This window comes from Epinephelus fuscoguttatus, linkage group LG1, assembly GCF_011397635.1.
Source record: "Epinephelus fuscoguttatus linkage group LG1, E.fuscoguttatus.final_Chr_v1".
NCBI lineage: Eukaryota > Metazoa > Chordata > Actinopteri > Perciformes > Serranidae > Epinephelus > Epinephelus fuscoguttatus.
In genome coordinates this window covers 21,429,005-21,455,531 of record NC_064752.1, presented here as the reverse complement: position 1 = coordinate 21,455,531, position 26,527 = coordinate 21,429,005, and the positions used below count along the sequence as shown (strand labels likewise).

The following is a 26,527-nucleotide window of genomic DNA, read 5'->3' as shown; positions in this document are numbered from 1 at the left end:
TTGTCCCTTCACTAACGACTCCTGTTTGGTCAGGGCAGGACTGAGCAGATCGATGCCTAAAGTATCAATACTGAGTCTTGTTTATTGATACTAGCATCAATCTTCTTTAATCTTTTGCTGCTGTTGAGCGCCAGGGAAGACCAACTCAGACAATTATGTTTTATTTACCATCATACAACAGTCAGTCCCGACCAAGTCCTTCAATTGGACAGGAAGTATTCCATGAGTGCTGATATACAGTACAGCATCACTGGGACTGCTATCTATGCATGTATCACTCTGCTTTTCAGGTGCTCTAAACTGTTAAAAGAAGAAACTCCTGGCTGGGGCTTGGGGATTACTTGGTGCTGATTGGATATACTCAAGGCGGGATGTGACGTTTTGTAATTAATAACATGGTTATCATAGATTAGCTGGGCTAACCGTTAGCTGTTAGTGGTGTCTGTAATAACTCAATAAACGGTCAGTGAAAAAACTATTTTTTCCAGCGGATATCTTAGTTACAACATGACTGAGCTAGCAAAGCAGTTTTGTGTTGCTATGTGTGGTATTTATTCAGTTTTGGGAAATCACGATGTCTAGAAAGCATCAGTGGCTGCAGCTGACAGGGACAGCTAACGGCAGCAGCAAAGCTAACATCAGGACGTCATCTGTTAAAAGCCTCCTGTCGGATACGACATGAAACTACTCCAGTTAGTTCAACCATCTTGTAACTAAGACATCTGCTGGAAAAAATATTTTTTTCACGGACCGTGGCTGACAGACACCGCTAACGGCTAACGGCTAACGGCGACCCTACACCCCTACGTCGCCCCGGTCAAAATGGTCGCCCATCGATTACGTCACATACAGAGCCCGGTAACTTTACAGGAACCTTCCTCCTACTCCGCTCTCTCAGTGGAAACACGGCGGTTGAGAGGGTCGAGCGAGAGGACGTTCCTGTAGTAGTTCCTGCCCCCCAAATAGAACCAGGAACTTCTTCAGTGGAAACGGACCTAGGGCGTCTACAGGTCCATGGAAAGTGTTAAATTTAATGTTACAACAATGAGCAAACTTAAAAGGCACTTGAGTTGATTATCTTTGGCACTCGACCTGCAGCCTCATGCACTTCTTCTTGTATATTATTTAATTAAAAATGTGTGTTCTAACATGCCTGTAATGAAGTAATTAATAGAGAATAGATAGGAAAATCAGTTTGTGGTGATGAAAATGTAGTCATAAGTTGCCGATAACTGATGCACTCACCCCTCTCCCCTACATGATAGTTCATTAGGACACTGTCCTACCAAGACGTTTCATCAACCGCCCCAGAACAACACATGCTTATGATCAAGTGACAAAGCCCTCTAGTGGCCACGGAGATTATGGCAGCAGCATAATACCTACAGATAATCAATGTTTCAAAGGTCTTGACTTCGACAAATCTTTACCATTAGGTTGTCACATCATAAAATGTTGTTTTGTTGTTGTTTTTTAACAGTGATTTGGAAGTTTTGGAGACAATTGATGACGTCCTGCCAATAGGGGTGTCAGATTAGAAAATGCCTCCATGACGTTGTAGAGCAGTGGTTCCCAACTGGTCCAGCCACAGGGTCAAGATTTCTCATTAGTCATTAGTTCAAGTTCCACACAGTTTGGCCATGTTGTTGAGTTAGCTTGCTGTCTCTGTTAAGTAGTGATGTACCAGTCATGGTCATGAACGAATAGTTTGAAACCTAAGATTCTTTTTACTGACTCAGGAGTTACAAGTCATTGTCTCCATTAACTTGTTCACTGACTCCACATTTGGACCGTGACCCACCAGTTGGGAACCACTGATCTAAAGAGCACAGACAAACAACGTATTCTGTTGTGTAATTTGGAGAACGTGTTGTATATTAGCCGCTTTTAATTGATAATAACAAGTATCTGTACTGTTTTTCATTCATTTTGAGGTGTTGCCCAGCCCTAGCTGGAGGTGGAACTGGCTGCAGAGGAAGTGATGTGAACCTCCCACACATTTTGCCCTCCCGGTGCAGCTCATCATTGGCAGGTGAAATGATGCTGCTGGGGACATGTGTGTGTCACAGAGGTGTGTGTTTGCAGCCCTCCGGGGGCCAACGGAGTTAACAGAGACAGGGACTGCAGTGCAGAGGGAATCTGGCATTTACAACTTGAGAGAAAATGGGGGATGAGTCTACACAAGCGAATAGAAAACAAGCGCTAAATGGCAGACAGTAATGGGCTCCAAGTTTGGGGTTTTATAGTCATTATTACCGTTGTGTAGGATTGGTATTAATTTTTAATGTTTTACTTTAAAATGTATCAGCCTCCGCAGCAAAACACTAAAAACCGCAGCTCTGGAGCTCACAGATGCAATTAGTGACCAGCAGGTTAAGGGCAAATACCATATTCAGTGCAGTTCAGCTCAATGAAAGGTTGATGGTGATAGGGCACGACTCCTGTTATTTTTCCTTTTGTCTCCGAATGTGTGTGTGTGAGAGAAAGGGAATGTGAGGAAGCACAGAGAGAGAGAGAGAAGGGAGAGGTGTGAGAGAAAAGAGACAGAAAGGAAAAAATACAGAGTAAAAGAGATGTAGAGAGGAGTGAGAGAAAAGAGACAGAGAGAGAGAGAAAACTCTGGCACAGTGTGACCACCACCAGCTCGTCATGCAGAGAGAATACTAATCAGACTCTCCAAGAAACTAAAAAAGACTCTGGCAGAGAGGACACAGCAATTAATGTGACTGTAATCTCTTCATTGCTGACAGCGGGCTGTGAAGATCAACATGGTCATGACTTTCAGTTTTAAAGCCTTGAATCAGTGTTGGCAGCAGGGCCACGGCCATCTGATGTAGCTTTTACCTTGGAGGTTTCACTGCGCACCTTTCAACCTGATACCCTGAACCGAGTATGAAACAAGATAAACAAGCTAAATCAATCTACTGCTACGGACGGGTGAGCAACAACAACATGTATTTTAGCCATCCAAAGAAAGTTCCACCTAAAAAATAACACCTCAGTTTAAGTGTATGCTATATTGAGAGTATTTTCACCACTTTACCTTTCCGTCAGACAGCCTATTCCGACGGGTGAAGCTGTTAATGGCTTCAGTTTCTCACCTATGTTCTCGTCAAAGCCACCAGACTCCACTGACAAACAGTCATTTTAGTTCACTGAACACCAGGAGCTGCTGGTCTACTGCCACTTCAGTCAGGTAGTTAGTTTGTGATACTGTATGTGTTACTGTGTGACTTTGGTGAATCTGAACCAACACTTTTAAAGCAAAAGTCACACAGTAGCACAAACAAAGTAACTGTTCAAGGCAGTGTGGGACCAGCAACTCATCTGCATAGTCAAATGCTAAAATGACATTGCTGACATGCTGATAAATATGTATAATGTTTACCATGTTCAGCATCATAGTTTAGCATGTTAGCATGCTAACATCTGCTAATTAGCACTACACAGAAAGCACAGCTGAGGCTGATGTCCTCAGTTTTGCAGGCAAGAATTTGACAAATTGAAAATTTGACCTAATGATGGTGCTACATGAAAGAACAGGGGATAGCCACCAAAGTCATTTTTCTTACAAGTACTGTCAAAACCTACACAGACAACTCCTCTGTGCCATATACCGCCATCAAGGGTGACATCAGTGACAAGAATTTTGAATTTAGTTTTAGCCTTAGTCGCTTACTGATAATTGAATTGTTTCAAAGTCACATTTTAGGGGGCTTAAGCATCAGGGCCTGGATTCGAGTACACTTCACTTCCCAAAGTCCAGTTTGTTTGACTAGTGTGAGCACTGTGTACTGTACCTGGGCACATTACAATCAGTACTTGGGTTCACTTGAAAATGTGGTCTTGAGTATGGTTCATGTGTACCTCGGTAAGGTGTGAACACGACCGTACCAAAACATGGCACGGTGGGCGGTTATTTAACACGACTACAAGGAGTTTTTAACCTGTTATGAAAAAGTCTCAATTCAATACTGGTGCCTCTATATACGAGCAGCAGCCCACCTCAGAAAGACCCATTTATGGCTTTGCTGCTGCCCTTGACCTGCAGACTGACCTCTGGTGGGAGGCAGAGATCTCCTTGCTGCTGCCCTCCATTCAGGTGCAGAGCTCTGCCTTGCTGCTCCACTGGTCACTGCTGACAGTCTGTCTGCGGCACACTTTATTACACTGTAGCACGACATAAATGTCACATAGATGATGACACAAGTGTACTCAGGTACATAACAACAACACTAATGTGACAGCTGAGTGGCAGGGGAGTGGAAAGGGGGGCAATCATATGCGGACATGGTATGAATCACACACACCTAGGTCAATAGGGAAATGCCCGAGTCATTTTTGATTTGTTTTAGTTAAGATTTAGTCAGCGGAGTTTAACTTCAGTCTAACTTTAGTCAGTGTTTCCCATATAGTTTCTTGATACTGTTCTGGATTTTGCTGGAGGATATTTTCTCTGGCTGTAAAGAAATTCCACTGAGAAGAAAGCAAACTTTGAATTATGTGTTTAGTCATCTAGGCTGAGAATGTGTTATTGACATACCGTACTTCTTTCATATCATACGAGTGCCTTAAATTATTCATTACTTTTACTTTATATTGCTGATGTTACTGAGATGTTCTGCTAAATTACATGTCATTTTCACTCAGTAGAACTCTGATTTACTAAATCAGCAGTTAGAAAAATGAGGGAAACAACATTTATACACTATACATGGAGCTAGAATTAATTCTGAATTATGGGAAATGTTTGCCGAATGTGTAAGTGTCTGTTTATGAGTCGTAACAAAAAAAAAAGAATCATCTTTTAGACAGAGTAGATATTTGCCGCGAACTTGGCTCTGTTAAATTTAACAATATGTTAAGGGAGCAATGCAGACCAATTGCTCATGTGATTGGTTAAAAAGGAAAACAACCAATGTTTTGAGATGTTAACGTGATCCCCACCCAAACAGAGCTAACTTTTTCATCTTGTCTTTACTCGTCAGGGCATAAGGAACAGAGCTATCGCTGTACATTTTGTTGTCAATATTTTTTTCATGCAAGTTGTAGTCAGTCTTGGAGATCATGTGATATCTGTTTTGGGGTTGCACAAGGGAGCTGCCTTGATCCATTATTATTCTCAGTGTACATACATTTCTATGGTTATGCTGATGACACGCAACTGTACGTCCGCTGAGCCAAGCGATGCTGCAGCCATAAACTCCATTATTACCAGTCTTTTGGCAATAGATAAATGGATGAGCAATAATTTCTTTAAGTTAAATGAAGACAAAACTGAAATCCTGCATGTTGGTCCTGAAACATAAAGAGAAGTGCTGTTTCATAATCTGGAGAATTTAACTCCCTGGATTAAATCTAACGTGACAAGTCTTGGTGTGATTCTAGATTCAGATCTAAGCTTCAAGTCCCACATTGACAAGGTGAAGAAAACATATTTTTTCCACCTCAGAAACATAGCTAAAGTACGACCATTTTTGAATGAAAAAGATGCAGAGAAATTGATCACTGATCAGAAATCATGCCTTTATTTCAAGCTGCCTCGACTAATGTTACTGGCTTCCCAAAAAACACTACTGAGATACTTCAGCTCATTCAAAACTCTGCAGCTCAGCTATTAACCAAAACTGAGAGCTTCCTGTTACATTTAGAATTGATTTTAAGGCCTTCATCCATGTATACAAAACCCTAAATGGGCTCAGACCAAGCTACACTCCTAACTCCCTGGTTAACTATCTGCCTCCAAGAACACTGCGATCATCTGCTGCTGGTTTACTGGAGGTTCCCAGTAACAGCCGGAAGAAGATCTGGGATGCAGCCTTTGTCAATTATGCCACAACACTATGGAACACACTACTTATACATATCAGGGAAGCCAGCTTAAAAGTAAAGCTAAAACCGAATCTGTTCACTTTAGTCCTTAACTAGTTCTGACTTTCCTGATACAGGTCTGAACCTCTTTCTTTTTACACTACACACTGCTGCAACTCTTCTAAAATATTGTATTTTATATGGTTGTATGATTTATGGTTTTACAATTCTATGATTTTATGATGTTAATTTTAATGTGAGGCACTCAGTGCTTATAGTCCTCTTGCTGTAAAGCACTGTGCCACATTTCTTGTAGGAAAAGTGCTAAATGAATAAAGTTCATTATTATTATTATGAAATAAAAGGATGTCAACGAATACTTATCGTCAAAATTTTTGTTGAAAAAATTTACAGTGGGCAACATGTTCCATCTTTACGATGATCATGACCTAAATACTCACTCAAGCACTTCCTGTGTATCAATCCACAGCTGAAAGTAGTTCCCAACAAAGGCAACATTTACTCTTGCTGGATGTTTGTAGCCCCAGCTGTCCAAAGAAATTATTTAGCCTTTAAAATAATTTCACTGTGCTGTATCGGCTTTGAAAGATTAATATTTTCAGGGGGAACAAACGAGCTGAGAGCCACAGACGGGATCGGGAAGTGATGAGACGAGACGGACTAAAATATTGTTGGTTTGGATCTTTTCACTGGATTTGTTAACAAGAGGAAAAAATAGAACAACACCAGACTTATCCTGTAAATGACTTGTGTGTTGCTGTGTGCTGAAGTATGACAGTTAATACACTCTAATCCATGTGATGATTCACAGCCTCTTCTTCTCCTTTATAACCAAATGTGCTGACTGTTCAGGTTCCAACTGTGCCTTTTACACTAACTTTAAAACATTGTTAATAAGTCTCATAAATCACAGGGTCTTTTTGCAGTATTTGTACTTGTACTTGTACTTTTTGACTTGTAGTCAGTCAAAAAAAAGGAAGCTATAAAGCCATAAAGGAAGAATAGAGATAAGTGGAGCGGAGATTGCGCAGTGACATGCGCTCAGAGTCTGGAAAATTACATCTTCTTCTGGGCGAGGGTTACTAAGCAACACACAGACTCAGAGCAGTTAGCAAAATCACTGCTTTGACTTGAAATCGATGGACACAGTGTAATTACAGAGACAAATGTAGATAGTTAAAAACGTCCAAGTTTAAAAAGCCTGCAATGAACTCAGACAGGAAGACAACAAGACAGACTGACACTTATGTTGTAAACACATTAATTTTCTCCACAGCAGGTCCGTGTTTGGGTCAACCTGAGGCCTTGATACGACTCTGGGGGTCTTCGAGGAGCTGACGTGTTAGAATGATTCCTCTTTAGACATGAAACTGTCAGGACAGGTGAAGGTGAATCACTGTCTGCTGCCATGAATTTAAGTTTCCCTGAAGCCACTCTATTTCAGGCAATGGTCACTGTTTGTGTGTGTGTGAGCATGTGTGGACCAACCCCTCATAAAGCATAATTACAGGGCAGAGATGCTCATAATCAGACTCAGGCTGCCATCTTCATTTCCTGTTGGTTTTGTTGGTGAACAGTGGGAGTTTACAGCCTTGCTTAATCACTGGCAGTCTTCAGCTGGGACACTGGTGTCTGTGTCAGTGTGGTTTGTGGTGTGTGAGTGGATCTGTGTGATTGTCTGGGTTACGGTACGTTCACGTGTTTGTACTGTGCCAGTCTGTGGGTAATGACTGCGGCAGTACGCCTCTGCCCTTTTTCCACTGATCAGGGCTTTATGGTAAACAAGTGTATCTATTATCTCCAAGTGCAGTCCGAGGTTTTTCTGTCTGATCTCACAGAAATGTCTCTGGATTTTCTTTAATTGATGCAGAAACATGATGCAGCAACACTGTGCTGGGGTTTGAAAATGAATGCAAGTCTGTTTGTTGTTATTCTTTTTGATAAGGACCAAATGTCCTCGAAAGTGGGGACATTTTTGTGATGTTATTTAAGGAATGGGTTTTGGATTTAGAGTCACTTGAGGTCAGTATTTCTTAGCTGTATTGTGCCCAAGGTCAGAATTTAAAGGCACGGAGAGGCAGTCTTTGTTAATTACGCCGCAAAACTCTTGAACAGTCTGCCTGAAGGTCCTTACGACCCTAAATCTGTCAGCACTTTCAAATAAAATCTTATGACGCACACAGTGTTTCTACCTGTTGGTTGGTTTATCTTGTCTGTTTTAATTCAATTTTATTTGATTTCTCTTGTTTTTATTGTTTTATCATACAATAATCATATCATGTTACACACACACAAAAAGAAATTACACAGAAAATAATCAATAATATAAATAATGTCTGAAGAAATATCTGACAAAGTACATTATGTCAAAAGGGCAAAAAGTGGAAGTGCATTTATCAATCTAAAATGGTAAATTAACTTTTTCTGTGGGGACTCAGAGTTTTCTGTTAAGGCCCAGACACACCAAACCGCTCAGTTCAGAGAATTAGCTGCAATGAAGGCTCTCTGCTGCAAAACATTGCACATGAACACACTGCATAGAGTACAGCCGATGACCAACCAGCACGTATGTACTGCACCTACACCAGAGAAAATAATTCTCCATGCCAGCAGATGGCGGTAGTCTGCTGGCACTTACACTTACTATTTACTACACTTAGACTTACACTTACTATTTTGAGTGCATAAGTGCGTTCACACTGAGAAGTATGGAAAAATGCAGTGCAGTATGAGTACCCAGATGGTGCACTCAAAACGGTCAAGAAGTTGAGTGTGGAACTATGGACACTTCTCACACTCAATGGTCGCCATCTTGGCTACATAGAGGAAGGGGAGGGACCACAATAACGCGAATGCTAATGCTAGTTTGCTAACTAGCTAATTTGCAGTCGTCATTTCCGGGGAGTGCACAATGGCCGTGTTGGTTTGAGACAACACTACCCTGCATTTGCGCACTATGCCAATAAATACATAGTGCACATAGTATACTACATAGAAGTGTACGAACGGAAGTATGCAATTTGAGACACACCATCTGTCTCACTCCCTCTTGACTTTAGCTCTTTGTTTACGTTCCTCACTTGCCATGCACTGAGATGAACTGCCAATCAGAGTCATTTCACTCACCAATGGACTCTGCCGTCGTTGAATAAATATGTTGAATTGGCTACAAAAAAAAAAAAAAAAAAGCCAATGGGGACCACAAGGGAAAACAGTGCGGGACACACCGCACCAGCTAGTGACAGATAATTACAATAGGCCTGTGCCAGGACACTTATACCGTCAGAGCATTAGGTTTAGTGAAAAGATCAATAGTTGAAGTTGGTTTTGCATATTTTAGTGGTATTGTGGAATTTGTAATTTAGCTCTAAAATAAAACAATAACATTTTGTGTGGACCAAAAGTCTAAATTTCATCTCCAAAGCAGGGACACCTTTATAAGGATAGAGGGTTATTTCTGCAGTGGGTTTAGGTTCAGTGTCAGGGGGGATGAGGTCCATGTGGCTGGTTAGGGGGTGAGGTTAGGTTTGTATTTTGTGGTTGTATTTTGGGTTTCATTTTACTGTCAAAGTCAGGGTAATGGTTTGGGTTAAAGAAGGGTATAACATTAGGATGTGGAGTCTGGGAAGAAGGATTTGACTCCATTATGAAGAGAATAATTCAATCTTCTCTGAATCACTGAGTGTGCGTGTGTGTGGGTGGTGCTGACCTGACCACTTTGGTCCCGCTCCTCATGACCTGCATGTCCACGTTACAGGTTCCATTTGAATGTGCGACGAGGTTGACCTCTGAGAACTCAGCCTGCGAGGGCGGAAAGAGAACAAGACATGGTTTAATCGGCTGCACACATTAAGTCTTGATACAGAAAAGATGAAGTCCACATGAATCCCTTTAAATGCTGAATGTTGCATAATCGTACGCCTTAATTTTGTAAAGGGCTCCAACAGCTTAAAATAAACAACTGTATAATCAAATGTGCAAGAAGCAGAATTATTATTTTCTCAATAGTTAAGGTCAGAAAAGGTGAAATATTTCAACTCTTTTCCATAACTACACATCATTTATCATTTGAACAAACACTGGATTGTCTTCTCTTTTACAAAACTTCCTTAGCATAGCAGTGAAAGGAGTTGACGAAAAACACTATGAAGCTGTTATTTATTTGCATACTCTCAATATACTTTATATTTATTGGAATAGACAGATATATATCATTATTTATATAGACCACTTACAGTTATTCTAGTAAAATGATGCATGTGTGCTTGTCTTTCGTGTGGTTGCAAACATGGTGAGGATTTCTCTGTGACTCATAGCTGCTGACTCGTGTCTCCTCCTGTGTGTGTTTTTGTTTCTGTGGTGAGGCTTGAGGTTGTAATTTCACTGTCACCATCTATTAGGCGTGAAACCCCAGAGAAAAGTCATTTCAGATGCAGTAACCGAGTATTGCAAAATCAAACTGGTTTGCTGGTTAGCATGGTTTAACCAACATGAAAACAATATGTCAGATTCTGTTAATTTATTATATGTAATAAATTATAATAATAAACGCTATAATAAATATAGCGTAGACATGGCTCCAAACTACCATCTTCCTGTTCAATATAAGACCACAGTAAGAGTCTACAGCCATGCCTGTGGTTCAGAGGTGCTTTGAGATAAATGCTAACATTAGCATGATAGAGCTCACAGTGCCAATGCTGGGAGGTAATATTTACCAGCTTTACCATCTTAGTTAAGTCAGTTATAGCCTTTTCTTTTTTCTTTTTTTTTTCTTTTACAAAAAGGCGACAGAGTGGAGAGGAAATGCTACTTCTGGTCACGCCACTGCAGTCTTTAGTCACTGCTACTACTGGTGAACCCTGAACAGCTTGTTTCCTCTCAGTCACTCCTTTCTCTGCCAAAAGTCACCACTGCAGATTGTTGCTGTTTTCTTTGATAAATTTCAAGGAGAGTTGAGAGTTTTCAAATGAAATTGGACAAAGGACACAAATTCTTTTTGAGCTAAAGACAAAATGCAGCTGAGGCTAATGGTGTCAGTAGTTTTGCTGGTATTTTGATCATAAAGCAAATTGTTAAGCGACTGTTGACCTGCTGATGACTCTAGAAGAAAATGTCAGTCAAATTAAAGTTTGAATTAAAGGTTCTGTATACAACATTAAGGGCATTAATACAGCAGCAAACAACTTTTGCTGTGTATAATGGAGTAATGGCATCACGCCACCTCTGTGTGTGCTTTTCTGTTGTGGACACATGCATGTTAACGAACACCTGTGATTGAATCCCACTGGCTAACTAATCACTGCTACGCACTGTGCTCATGCGCCAGTTACCGCTGATATCAAGACGGCATCTTCGGGGAAGCCTCACACCCACCCTCCTGGTTCACCTGCATAGATAAGCTCTGAATGTTGTATACAGCTCCTTTAAAGCTGCACCTAGAATATCTGTGGCAAATTTTGTGACAACTCCTCTTGTAGTTGTCAGGATATTTCACTCAAAATCGAACATGTAAATGTCATGGTGGCTAAAGGAAACATCAGGGGTTCACTTAAGTCATTAGGATTCATCCTCTGGGGATCACAAATGTCTGTATCAACTTTTGTGCCAATTTATGTTGCAGATACAGAGATATTACACTGAGTAAGTGCAAACTTACAGATGAAATGTGAGGAGCTCAAAACAGTCTTTAGGATTCATTCTCTGGGGCCCATGAATTTAATGGGAATGGGAATCACTCTGGACCACTGACCAACATTGACCCTGGAGAACCTTTTGCACTAGGGCTGTAAAGTTTTTGTCGGTAGGTCAATTGTTTTGTCGTTATGCTCTGGTGCTGGTGTTACTTTAATAAGGCCGTGTGTCCACCAGAGTGTTTCTTTTCCCAGCTGAAAAATGCTTCAACTCTCATATTTATCTGAAAAAATGGATAAATAATCAGAGAAGAAATTCAGTGTGGATTTTATCACTATGGATTTTACTAAATCTATAAAAAGACACCACAGTTCAAGGCTGGATTATAAAGCTTCTGGAAGGGATACGATCACACTGGAGCTCTTGTTGGAGTGGCAGGATGGCTAACGTTAGCGACGGGGCTAAAAATAATAAGTCTCTCTCTCGCATGCATCGTTACAGAGATATTTAACATTTGTAATGTTTTGTTGTATATGACATCAGCAATCCCAAAGTTAACTTCTGTAGTGTTCAATATGTGGACACTTAGTGGTGAGACGGACTCACGCAAGCAGGTCAGGCTGAACAGAGTTAAATGTATGCAGTTTATTTTTGGACATTATTACATTGGAGATCACATTTAGATTTCACTCAGGGTATTCCACCTGCCTGAACAGACATTTAACTTGCCCTGGGCAAGTGTTACTGTCAAGCCCTGTGACAGGAAAAAGAAACTTTAGTTGACACACATCGCTACCAGGTCGAGGGCACTGTGGTGATTTAGTTAATCTAGAGATAACCTGTGCTGACATTTCTCCCCCACTGACCAACTGATTGGTCAAAGAGAAGGAAGAATTTCAGTCGACCAAGATGTTCCTTGGTTGATTACAGCCCTATGTTGCACACACAGGCAGAGACCTTTGCTAAACCTGTGACCTCCTGTCTCTGCCCCCACTACACAGCAGCGTCACACGGTATTCACACTCTTCTAGAGTGACACCTTTGACTTCTGTTACACTTTAGCTCACACTTTTTTTCTAGGAACTTATAACCTGCTGTGTAAGCAACAGACAAGTAGAAGTCTCTGAAAGAGTCTTATGCTGTTATTGAAAATGTGTCAGGGCACCAGTGTCTTAGCTTGTCAGTGGAAACCTATATATTTCCATATCAAACATGTATATGGTGCCAGTTCACTTTCATCTCTGCTCTGATCCCCCTCAGCCTTAAAGAAATGATTCTGCAGCGTCATCGCTCTATAAAATCAATATGATACCTGCTCCACTTTGATGTCGTAGTCTCCAAGGACCTTCTTTCCCCGAAACACTTTAGCCCTGGAAGAGAAGAGAGGAGATTTTAGTTTTCCATTGCACACTGTATGCTGCCCTCTACTGGACGTCACACTCCCTGTGGAGCACATGAGAGAGAGAAAATGGATGCCTGCTTGTGCACTTTAAATGGCCAAACTTTGTCAGCTGTACTAAAACTGTTTATTCTAATGAGCTTTTTGAACTGCTTAAAAGAAGAGGCATCAGATCAGTGTGGCCACACCAAGCTGCAATTAGTGTCATCTCAATGGCTGGTAACATTAAATTCTGATTAGAATTCTGAGCCAAATTAAATGCCGCCTTGACTGATGAACGTATCCAATAAAAGCGTGGTCTGATGTTGACTTTTTAATATCTCAGATGCCACTTGCTTGAGGAGAGTGATGTAGAAATGGATTACACACACACACAGGCAGGCAGGCAGATGGAGAGCAGACAGACAAAGACAGACTGACGGCAAGTCAAGCAGAGAGGCGCAGGCTGCCAGCCAAAACACAAAATGCTCAGGACGTCTCATTTTACACAACACTGTAAATGGATCGCAGATGGTTTGCACTGCATTCGTCATCATCCCATACACTGAAGCTAAATAAAGAAATAACCAGCACGAACCAGAAAGAGGATATATGTTTTTGAAGTCCTGGTTGATAATAAAAACAGAGACTCTACACCATCTCACCGTCAAGAATCTATTTTCTCTTTTCACCAGCTCCAATTTAGAGTAGTCTGTAAAATGTAATCAAATGTCTTCTTCAACAGGTCCCTGAACCCCACTTCAATCCTCCATTAAAATCATTCACCTCCAAACAGTAGGCGAGCCTAAGTACCACAATATGACGTTAAATCAAATTGCATGTGCCCTCGTGGTTTCTCTCTGTCATCCATTAAGAATGTATGTACGGTTTCTTCCATATCACCTCACAGGACCTTGTGTAGTGCAGCACAGAGGCATCTGGCTCGTTAGTCTGGTTCATTAGGATCAGACCATCTGTGAGAGAAACACTCTGAGGGTATAATGCCTTAACTTCCACCAATCAATAGCCATGGCAGCAAAAAATGTTGACCTTAGAATTACAGCAATATATCTCTTCTCCACTCCCGCTAGAAGGTGCAATTCAATTAGCGTGTATTGTTTTTAGCATGGGCAGCTGCTCAAACACACTGTGATGTTGGTACAATGATACTCAAACATTATTATTAAAAACAAACAGCACACACGAAAAACACATCATCTCTCTAAATGAAAAATGCAATCAGTCCCCGGAGCTTTAATTCCAAAGTTACATTGCTGTTTCTCGGAGGGAGATAATTCAAATGCAACTATCTCTAATCCCATTGGCACTGAATGGGTCTAAAGAGGCTCCACATTCAGCGCGCGTTTTCAGCATCTGCAATACACAATGCAAAACCGTACACAAAGACATGGGATGTGAGGCCAATGCGGTAATGGACAATTATCGAGAGGCTGCTGATGTAGCTTTCTACACAGTGTATCTGCCACATAGCAAAACACACCACATGCTAACGGAGCTGTAAGCAAAAGCCTGAGAGACGTCTTTTTCGGGACAAAGATTAGTCAATCAATCAGTTTTATTTAGTGTGCAGAATCACCATGCAGCATGGGCCCAACACACTTTATAATTAAAAAGAATACATGAGACTGGGGCTGGCACCATATCAGATTTTCACTACACTGTTATTGTGGACAAAAGAATTCACGATAACATTGCGATATCTATTCATTCATTCATTCATTTCCTGTAACCACTTATTCTCTTGAGGGTTGTGGGTATGCTGGAGCCTATCCCAGCTGACACTGGGTGTGGGGTAGGGCACACCCTGGACAGGTCACCAGACTATCTCAGGGCTGACACATAGAGACAGACAACCATTCACGCTCACATTCACACCTACGGACAATTTAGAGTCATCAATTAACCTGCATGTCTTTGGACTGTGGGAGGAAGCTGGAGTACCCACAGAAAACCCACGCTGACACGGAGGGAACATGCAAACTCCACCCTGGATTCCAACTAGGAACAGCTAGGATACAATATCTACTGAACATTTAAAAATAATAATAATAATAATGATAATAATGATGCAATCAGTCAAATTCATCTTAAACTTTGTTTATTGTGCATTTTGTCTCCTTGTTTTGGCAAATGATTTACACTTTAAATATGAGTGCAGGGTGGTGGAGAAAGAGTCTGTAAGCATAACTGTATAAAAAAGTGCACAGCAAGACACGACACACCCCTACAACACCCTCTGTGGCTCAGAGGTAGAGCGGGTCGTCCACCAATCGGAAGATCAGCGGTTAGATCCCGGCTCCTCCAGTCTGCATGTTAAAGTATCCTTGAGCAAGATACTGAACCACAAATTGCTCCCAATGGCTGTTCCATCTGTGTGTGTGTGTTAAAAACTGAGCAGCAGGTGGAACTTTGTATGGTAGCCTTGGCCACCAGTGTATTAATATGCGTGTGAATGGGTGAATGTGACTCATAGTGTAAAAAGAGCTTTGACTACAAATGACTAGAAAGGCGCTATACAAATGCAGGTCCATTTACCATTTACAAATTGCGCCCACCACTAGTACAAGACAAACCCACCAACATAACAATGGACCCTGCCACTATGCTACACTGTAGTGAAAAAATGAGACCAAATGCCTCACCATTACCTTTACCCTAACCATAACCACCTCTTTTTTAACATGAAATTTCATTGTGAGCTAATTGCTAACTTAACAATTTCAGTGGGACTTCTGCTCCCAGGCCAAGGAGCGATGGGGACTGATCATGGACTGATGTGCAGATATGATACGCAAGTCATGTAGCTAGAGGGCGGGTCACGTACTGTAGGTGCTCTTGCCATAGTTATACGTACTCCCAGCATGCCTGCAGCAGAGCATCTCTATTACAATGAGCTGAAGCTGCTACACTGACCACAGGAGCCAGCCACCCTTGACCATGTGGGCTTCACACAGCTCTTCTCTATTTTGTACAGCATGGCTCCACGTCCCTCCAACAGGTAAAAACTACATAAAACTCTGTAGAAAATGAGTGCAATCTGTTTAACAAGGACTCAAATGAATACTTTATTGTGCCAGAGGTAATGGGAAGCGGCACAGCAACCTTGTGAGTGATTTACATTTTTACATTTCACATTAAAATAAATCCATCAAATCAGTACATCCTGTAGTTATAACAATTCAGTTCATTAATTCAGAACCAGTTGATATAGTCTATGCTTCTAAACCCTGCATAAACAACTGCATTATCACTTGACAAAATTCAATATGCACACAGTAAAGCTGGCAGCAACCACACACTGCAGAGTCTGCGTTCCAAGTACAAACCCCTCCTTTGCCCCACCTGCGTGACGCATCGCGACTGTGACCATTACAATTAATGGATAGTCATAAGACAACTGGATGGTGTCAGGGGAGGGAGACCAAGCAAGAACAGAAAGAAACAGAAATGATTCAAGAAGATTATCTGCACAATTATAGCATATGTTAGAATTGTATCAATACTTAAGTTTTAAATATCACAGTTAGCATCAATATTGGTATACCACAACACCCCTTTATAGCACAAAGCATACAGCAAGCAAACAAAATAATAATTAAAAATAAAACAACACTAAAAACATCATCGTTAAGGGGACGTTAAAAGGGTGATGGACCCGATTAAGTTCAGGGGAAAGCTGTAAAAGAATACAGAACACACACGCTACACACACACACACCAATAAAGAAAACATTGTTATCGAACTTTTCTGGATGACAAAATCTTGTTTTACCAGACATCTACCTGATGCTTTAATGTTTTAAAGCTGCATCACATGGATCATGTAACTTGATACATATCACCTGTGGCATGTAACCCAGTGGTCTGTGACTTCTATCAGACACCTCCACCATCCTGCTCGGCAAACAATTTGAGGACACAATCTTGTTCGATCTGTAGAATCCATTTCAGACTGCAGAAGAAAAATGTTGAAAGCTGGAAAACAGTTTACACCAAAAGCCTGTCTTTACCACACTTGTGTCTGAATCGATAAAGCAGCACTTTGGCAACAGGCCCTGCCAAATGCCAACACAAATTTACAACCGCTTTCACCCTCAGGTCAAAGTTTCACCCCACACAGTGGTAAAGATGTGGGAACTGAAAAGTTTTCTCTTCATTTCATCCGTTCATTTGTTTCTGGTGTGTAGCCAGCATTACAGCCTCACTGGGCAGCTAACATGGCCATAGATTTTAGTTTAGCCCTGTTAGCCTAAAGGATGCCTCACTTCAGGAAGTTACAAGCGATACATCATCTCCGACAGGTCATTCCCTGTATTCAATTTCTAGCACCCACTAGTGTCTTATAACAAGACTTGAAAACTTCAAGAAAAGCAAGTCAGCACGACTGCCTTCACTCAGGGCAGTTTTGATCTGATAAAGAGTAGACCCACTATCTTTAACACTTGGCTATAATTTGATTTTTGAACTTTCAATGAGGCAGAAAAAGGAAATTAAGCAAAAACAACTACTTTAATAAGGAGAGATGATTAATCGTCAGAGACAGATACCTACATGTTTTGTCAGCATAACTGTGTTACATGTGGTACAGCACTTATGTTATTTAATGCAGTGGTTTCAAACTTTTTGTGCCCAGGGTACAACAACAGGCAAGCCAAATTCTCAAGGCGTGCCTGCATTTATATCTGTACAGCTTCTATAACGTGTGTTATCACTCTTATCGCAACATAAGACAATAAAATAAGAAATACTGTCTACTGACTACCTTTCTGTTTTCTTTCGGTGGTAGGTCATCTTTGCTGGTGCTTTGTTGTAATTTGCTCTGTACAATAAAGCGATCCATTGTCCCGCCCACGGCTTTCTCCTTTTAAATGTTATCATCCCTCACACTGGCTGCCAATCAGGGCTTTTGATGTGTCACACACTAATAATTCCCACATGCAAACGATGACGAATAGGTTCCATGTGGAGGTTTTTCAAATTTGATTAAATTTAATTACATTTTTTTAGAGTTTGCCTCTTTATTAGGAATCAGATGTGCACATACTTTCATCTTCATCTTCTAACCGCTTCATCCTCTTGAAGGTCACGGGGGGCCTGGAGCCTATCCCAGCTGACATTGGGCGAGAGGCAGGGTACACCCTGGACAGGTCGCCAGACTATCGCAGGGCTGACACATAGAGACAAACAACCATTCACGTCCCCAATCTGCATGTCTTTGGACTGTGAGAGGAAGCCGGAGTGCCCGGAGAGAACCCACGCTGACACGGGGAGAACATGCAAACTCCGCACAGAAGGGCTCCCATGCCTGGGATCGAACCGGGACCCCTCTTGCTGTGAGGCGGCAGTGCTAACCACCACTCCACCGTGCCGCCCTATGTGTACATACTGATACAGTCAAATAAAAATTAATCCATAACTTTTTTATAGGCCCAGTTGAGTATTGCATTAATAATTTGTGATTATCACAAAATCCCACGGCACACCATTTGAGAACCACTGATTTAATGCATCAGAAATGAACTGTATCACCGCACAGAGGGAAGCATCAGCATGCATCTACTGCTAGCTCACCTAGCACCACTGAGCTAGCTGGAGGAAGCCATTAATGTTTACTTCTCAAGCTATTATGATCATGAGCCTCTCATCCATGAGTAGATGCACACTTCCTTCTGCACAGTGATACTGTGGTGGTTCTAGCTTGGTTGAAAGAAAATAGTTCCTACATGAAACTGCTCACAACAAAGTCTGTGGATTATCTTGAGTAACCAGGTCACGATTTCTGGAAAGAGACACTGTTGTTGAGTTTTTCAAAAGCCGAGTGCCATATAGTTCTGTTAAATTCAAGAGAAGGCAGACATCTCTACAGCCGATACCTCCAAAACAATCTAGACTGCACTACAAGTAAGACAAAAAAAAATATGTATATTTGATTTTGGGGTGAACTGTCCCTAAAGTTAAATAGCTGGTATTCCATTCAAAGATGTTAAGGATTGAAAATAAATACAGATCCTGTAGATGCACGCACGTAATGAATTGTCATTTAAATGATTTTAAGATGAAGCAAATTAAACTCCTCCATCACCACCGCTACCCAAGAAGTCTGAGGCAAAATAATATTTTTCTAATCCCAAATTGCCCTGGCATTTTGGCTTAAATTGGAAACCATTTACGTTTCTATAGTAACTGCTGCAGGTCTGTTTTACTTGGGCATTGTGTGGGTGATATTAAGATTTAGATCTGACTCTATTATTCAAATGCAGCTGAAAGCACTACATAACATAAAGTGCAGGGTGCAAAGCTCGTCTGAGAGGCGGATATAAAGGTGAATTTAAATCTCTTTAATTCAGCATCTCAAGCAGACACATCTGGAGTAAATAACGGAGGAATGGAGTTTTGAGGGCGAGACTAATTTGTAGATATCTAGGCATAACAGAATGTTAAGTGCAAATTAATATATCAGAAAATTGTGCAAAATAAGTAGCATGTGGGGCACAGTAATTACTAATGGTTATGGCTAAAGTGAACCTAAAATAACAAGTAATTTAAAAAAGGCAGGTGTGGAGATACTGGAGTAAATTTTAACTGTGGGCACCGTGTGTTCATGCCATTCTGTATACCTTGATTTTTTTGCCTGTAAAAGCTGCATCATGGATGTTTAAACCAAATTAGATGGACAAGTCACTCAGTTAGGGCTGCAGCTTATTATAAACGGTTAATTGTTCATTCATTTATTTCATTATTGACTAATCTGATGATTATTTTTAAGATTTAGTGATTAATTGTCAGTCTATAGTATTTCTAAAAAATGTGAGAAATGCTCCTCACAATCTCCCAGAACCTAAAATAACATCCTTAATTTGCTTTTTCTTTTCCTTTGTCCAACCAACAGCTCAAAACCTTCATTTACTTTTATAAAAGTCAAAGAAAAGCTGCAAATTCTCACATTTAAGAAGCTGGAACCTGCAAATATTTGACATTTTTGCTTAATAAATGACAAACTATGGATTGATTATCAAAATAGTTGGCGCTAAATTTTCTTTCAATCGATTAATCGACTAATCGTTGCAGCTCTACACTTTAGTACCAGCTGTGCTGCAGGTTGTTGGAGATAACAAGGCTGCCACTGACAGCAACATTACCAAAGGTTGTGCTGAGCTGAATTCAACAGATGAGCTCTGTTGACTCAATCTTTTCAGGGTCATTTGATGCGATCCCATTTTCATTATCGATCCGTGGAGTCCATGAGTCTGAAACCGCCACACACTCTTGTAGAAATTAAGCCTTTAAAATCAATGCATGGGAATGACAGACAGAAAGAGACGTTGAGAGACAGGCGACAAAGATAGAGAAAAATACAAAGAAGCGGTGTGTGTTGCAAATTATGGAAATAAATCAATACTGCAAATCAACTGCTTTAAACATGAAAAAGATAATGTTCAACTCTCTTAAATTACACATGATTGCTTGGTTGCTAAAGGGTCGTCAAACGGTCAGAGTTAGCCCGAGAGATATCCTCCCCAAGCTATATTTCACATGACTGACGTCCTGTATCACACAGTGAGTCACAGTTGACAAGAATAGACACCATGATCATGATATAATGACTGCTGCTCATTAAAGCATGATATGGAATTTGCATTTGTATAGCGCCTTTCTATTCTACCGACCACTCAACCGCTCACTTGTCACATCCACCCCTTCAGAAACATTTTCATACAGTGGTGGCCAAAGCTACGATACAAGGTGCCACCTGCTCATCACATTCACCCACGTTCACACAATAGTAGAACAGACATTGAGCCAATTTGGGGTTCAATACGTTGCCTAAGGTCTGATCGAGCTGCTGATCTTCTGATCAGTGGGCGACACACTCTGCCATACAGCTGCCCTTTATGACAGGTGACATACCTTGTCACTCTCTCCCACGTCTTTGCTATTTTTCTCCTCATTCTTTTATCATAGCTAAAGTTAATCCCTGCTTTCTCTCTATCATAATAGCATAATTTTTTTCCACCCATCTGCCCTCTGTGGTTATCATAAGAGATCCAATGCAAAAACACATTAATAGAATATATGCATATGTATGAACCATGTGTGATAAGCATTGTAATGAGTTTAGTGAGACGAGTTTTCAAGCAAGTCAGACTGTGTTTTTATGCTGTTTAAAACCCAGACTGCTTTATCAAAACCTGCACAAAAATATAATGACCATCCCCCTTTTCTGGCACACACGTTGGTTCTGGCAAGACAAGTCTGTACACGCCTCGTCCTTCTCATCACTTGATCCACAAGTGGAGTGCAAATTGTGTAAAACAAGACTCTGACAATTGGGGTGAGAGGGCACAGAGAGTGTTAGAGCTGTCCTCTCAGCTATAGTGTGGTGGGTGATAGCAGGAGCGTAATTATTTGGCGAGCTGGCATGACAATGTAGGGGCATGAAAATAAGAGTACAGTGGGAGGAATAACATGAGGCAGAAGACAGCGCTGGCTGTAGACCAAGAACTCATTTTCTGTCTCTGTGGACTCTATGGACTGCTTGCTACTTTTTACTGAAAGTTTTTCAAGGTTTCCTTGTTACTGAATGTCACGGGCAGTGGTTTCATTTACTTAAAGGTTCAGTGTGAGGCTGCAGAACTGAGACTTCTCCTGTGTGCCAAGTGTGTAGGCAACACATTTTCACTCCGAACTGGTCACATAGTGACGTTTGGTCAGAGACTTTCCACGTCCACATTCAACGTGCAAGGTATCCTATTTGTGTTGGTTGTTGATGTTCTCGGAGACTGTGTCAAGTTCTTTCAAAATACACTTCTGTTTTCACAGGAAATTGAACATTTACATATCGACTCTTTCAAAATAAATGCACTACGTTGGTACAACACTGCGAATTGATGTTTTTTTTTTCCTACAACAACAGACACACATGGTTAGGTTTAGGCAACAAAAGCATGTGGTTAGGTTTGGGAAAAAAAGAACAGGGTTTGGCTTTAGAGTCTTACAGAACGCGAGGTGAAAGTCGGTGTTTGTTGTACTGCCTGCCCCAATCGGACATTCGCCGCGTTACTTCTGTCCTTGTCCCATCACGTTTCCCCCTGCTGCCACCAAGAGCTGTTAAACTATAACGGCAACAGGCCACGTGTCATGCTGCCTTAAAGGACTCGTTGACGCCGCAAGTCACTGCCCAAGTGCCGGATTTTGACGACTTCGGAGTGAGTCCGGGCTCAAAATATACACACATGCACAAACAGGACCTATACATGCATTAAATGGAGAGATGTCAGAGGGGTTACTGCACATGTACAGGTGCCCTGAGCAGTTAAGGGTTCAGTGCCTCGCTCAAGAGCACCTCAGCAGTGCCCAGGAGGCGAACTGGCACCTCTGCAGCTACCATTCCACACTCCACATGTGGTCCATACTAGGGCTGGGCGGTATACCGGTTGTACTGAAAACCGGTATTTATTTTTGTTACGATATGAATTTTTCATATACCGCAATACCGGTGAATAGCCCAAACAACGTCGTGAACGTGCGCGGCAGGAAAGTGTTTCAGCGGGGACCCATTTCACTGCTGCACACTACAGGCACGCTTGAGCGGGTGAGAGTGAGAGCATAGAAAAGTTTAGAGGCGAGAATGGCTGCCGGAGAGAGTCCTGAACGCAAAGCAACTGTACACGATGACCCAGAAGAACTCATACCAAAAAGAGCAGTGTTTCCCTATATGCAACTAGCAGCGGCGCACCGCCGTTTACAGTTCTCCTCTGCCCTCTGTATCGCGCACGGCAGAGTTTTGCCCCGATGCGCGCGCGCACACACACACACACACACACACACAAAGCGCACACACACAGGTAAGCACACTAGAGCATGGCTCGGGCCGCATTTTCCTAAACGAAGACGACCCATCCCGAGTCCGAGACAGTTACGGCCGGGCTCCACCGGGCACGTCACGTCTGCAGCGTGAGTCCCAGCAGCTCACCCCCCTGTCAATCAGCGGCTCCACCGGAGCGGTGCGACAACCCCCGTCTGTCGCGCGACAACTCTCAATTTTATGCGGCTCGTCTATTTTGTCGCGCTACGCTCCCCTATGCGACCCTCCAGCAGATAAAAACTACTTGAAATAGTGTGCTAAACGAGCACAATGTGTTTTTAATTATACAACAGTTAGTTCCGGCCCTGCAATCTGATTGGTGAAGAGACAGTAAAACCGTGACGATACTGGAGTACAACATCACAGTTATTTCACTCTGTATGTATCGCTCCGCCTCACAGCTGATTGCAATCAACAATCAAATCAAAACTGACGGTTAGTGTCAGTTAGGTCAGCAGTTGCGTTGTAGGCTAATTAATTCATCCACTGTCAAACAGCCAAAAATATGGATTTATTTCCTAAAATAAGTTTTGAATTGAACTATGAATGGTCATCAGAGGAAGATGAGAGAAAGGAGAAGCTGAATCCATCTGAGCACACATCCAGGTTTGTCAGTGTTTCATCAGCGGAGCTCAATGACTTGGAGAAAAGCAACATACTGTCAGATCAGAAGGCAGAGTCGGCTGTGCCTGTGAAGCGACAGTCCACCATGCAGTCACCAGAGACTTATTTCACCGGCTGCACAATTAATGGAAATGTACAGATAAATGTGTATAAAGAGTAAGTGCCTGGCGCACCATGTCTGCCTTACGCCAGGGCCACACTGCCCGCGGAAGCGCAGCGCACCGAAATTCTCTCGCGCGTCGGAGCACCTCCGTTCACATCAGACGCGCATTTCTCCACGCCGTCAACAAGCGATTCTGCTCCCAGCTCTTGTTTTTCACTGCCTGGCTTGTCAGATTCGCTCGCGGCTTGCGCAGAAAATAGACCAGACGCCGAACTGATCGCTGCAAATCGTGAGCCTGCCGCGGAGCTTCCTGGCGCGGCGCGGCCAGTGTGGACGACACAGTCGGTTAACATGGGCGCCGAAAGGAAACTGCCTTCTCTTCTCGGCGCTTCGAGGCTATTCTCGGCGCATCCGCGGGCGGTGTGGCCCTAGTGTTACATAGCAACGGTGACAGTGGAGTTCTGAGGGAACTATTTTTGTTGGTGGAAGACAAATAAAATGCTTAAATTATCTATTTTGTCCTCATTTTTCAACATTTCTTAATCAGCCTTGCTTATTTAACTGTTGAACTGTTGTATAAAAGCAATATCACACAACTTGATGTTGTACTGTGATATCGTCACGGCTGTGATTTTCTATGACCGAATCACAGCCGTGACGATATCACAGTACAACATCACTCCCTCTCGTGTAATATTGCTTAAATGAATAAACCATTATCAGAGGTGATAATGATATTTTTTTCATGCATGAGTAGATGACAAACAGTACAGTAAGCTTGTAGATAACTCAAATATATGTAATAACTTAGGTGGAAAATGCTTTAACATTTCATGCAGCTTACATGCAGCCTCAGTGGATCCTAAATGAATGGAGCGGAGCGTGTGTTGCGTTCAAGTGTTGTCAGGTAAATAACAAATTCCGGCACTTGAATAGGCCATAGCACAACACAGCAGCATGTCAAGTTGGCTGAACCTGAGCAAAATACCGTGAAATACCGTGAAACCGATATGATTTTTTCTTAAAACGGTGATATGAAAATTTTGTCATACCGCCCAGCCCTAGTCCATACAGGGACTTAAACTGGCGAATCTCCACTTCCTAAACTAATTCCCTGTTGACTGAGATACTGCTGCTACAATATGAAGAAAATATATATATATATATATATATATATATATATATACACATATATGTAAAATAAATATACAAATATATTAATATATGATTAATATACTATGTAAAGACAAAGTAACTTCAATAGAAATACTCTAAATACCTCAAAATTTTAGGCTACTTAAGTATATTATTGAGTTAATGTACTAAAGGTATATATATATATTACTATTTATAACAGATGTAAAACACCTACTCTGAAGTGACTGGTTGGGATATGATGCAGTATATAAGTACACCAAACTTCAACTATCAGTAATTCTGTAATATATTACTACAAATGACTAAATGCCACTCACAGGAGGAAGAGAAGGGAGTAAGAAACAGCATGCTGCAGACTGAAAAGGGCTGGCCGGATTTCACCCAGCAACACTATAATTAATGCACCTATACATAATGTTGTACATGTTAATGAGCGACTAGTTCAGCAGCACGCCACAGGCTCAGAGGCTTTTCAGTCATGTTGGACTAAAGATGGAAAGGCTGAAAGGCTGAGAGCAAATAAAGAAATCATGATAAGTTTACAAAGATATGTTTGTATTGCAGGGTAACCGTCAATACTGATCAAAATTGTCCTCTGATTATCTGATTACCATCACAAACTCTACTCGACCTGACTTACTGATCCAGTCTACACTGATCATACTGCCTGTTTTAAGCTTGTTCTAACACTGTGCAAAGATGAGCCAGCCAGCTATCTGATGACACTGTAGTAGTTTAGAGAAAACCAGACTAATCAGACACAGACACACTTGATGCTCAGATAAAGGCAAACACGAACAAACAAAGAATTTTCAATTTTCAGCTTTTTCTCTCCGAGGCAGAGGATCGGTGTTCAGTCTGACATTTGTCCTTCACTGTCTGCGAGTGTTTGAGTGGGCTATTGGTGTACAATGCACATTACGAGTGAAGAAAAAACAAAATCAGCCAGAAGACCCGGAGCTCTGCACTGACTGAACACGAGCAGCATACAAAGCTTTAAATCAGTGGTATTTTGTTCATGTATTCTGCACTGAGGTGAAGCTATGGTCTGAATTATTCAGCTGCAGCATGAGAGGCTGTAACACCTCCTCCTGCCATGATCCTCCCTCTCCTTCTAGTCCTGCAGGTGTCCCAGACACTGCAACCCCCTTAGACATAACACACACAGACACACAGTACATTGTGTGTGCGAATGTAATATCAGCTACAACTACATAAGGGGTCACGATTCTCCCCTTCCACCTCGTCTACACCTGTGGTTTGGAATGTTTTTCATGTCAGGACCCCTAAATTGATACACATTAGGTCACAGACCCCATCAGGTAAGATTTCACTTCAGGGACCTCCATCTGAAAATAATTTGATTTTTAGATATGATCAAGACCAGTATTTTAGGGGCGACCTCTAGCCAACCTGGTAGAGCGTGGACTCCAGTCCTTTGCAGCAGCCCAGGTTTGATTCTCATCTCCCCCTCTCTTCCATGCTTCCTGCCTCTCTTCAGCTGTCCTATCAATAACGCCCCAAAATAATCTGAAAAACGTACCCTAGAGCTGTCAACTGCTGCTGAGGAGATAACCATGGAGGAAGTGATACCTATGATCAGAACAGTAAATCGGCCCCAACCACGCAACCACGCCATCACCTCCTTACTGTAACCCTTCGTGTAATCAATTTACTGTTTATTTATTTATTTTATGTATTTCACAGGCAGAGGGTATATGTGGTAGCTCTGGTTGAGGGTGAGAGGCTGTCAGCACAGGGAAACAGAGACCTGTGTGGGTATATGAGACCCTAAAAATGAAGGTGGATCACAGGGAGCACCACCAGTAAGTCCAGAAGCTTCGCCTCAATGATGGCTGTTTTGAGGCATATTTCAGGGCAGTCTGAAAACCTGTTGTATGTTGTCATGCCA

General features: G+C 41.7%; 1 protein-coding gene across 1 annotated transcript in view; it reads right to left on the bottom strand.

The window, feature by feature from the left end:
- Positions 1-26,527, bottom strand: part of syn2b (synapsin IIb) — a 152,671-nt gene that overhangs the window by 53,365 nt on the left and 72,779 nt on the right. Inside the window, exons 2-3 of the mRNA XM_049583083.1 lie at positions 12,779-12,836; positions 9,542-9,633 (exon numbers count right to left, since the gene is read on the bottom strand). Of these exons, the coding sequence (XP_049439040.1) occupies positions 9,542-9,633; positions 12,779-12,836 (150 nt within the window). The remainder of the gene's footprint in view (positions 1-9,541; positions 9,634-12,778; positions 12,837-26,527) is intronic.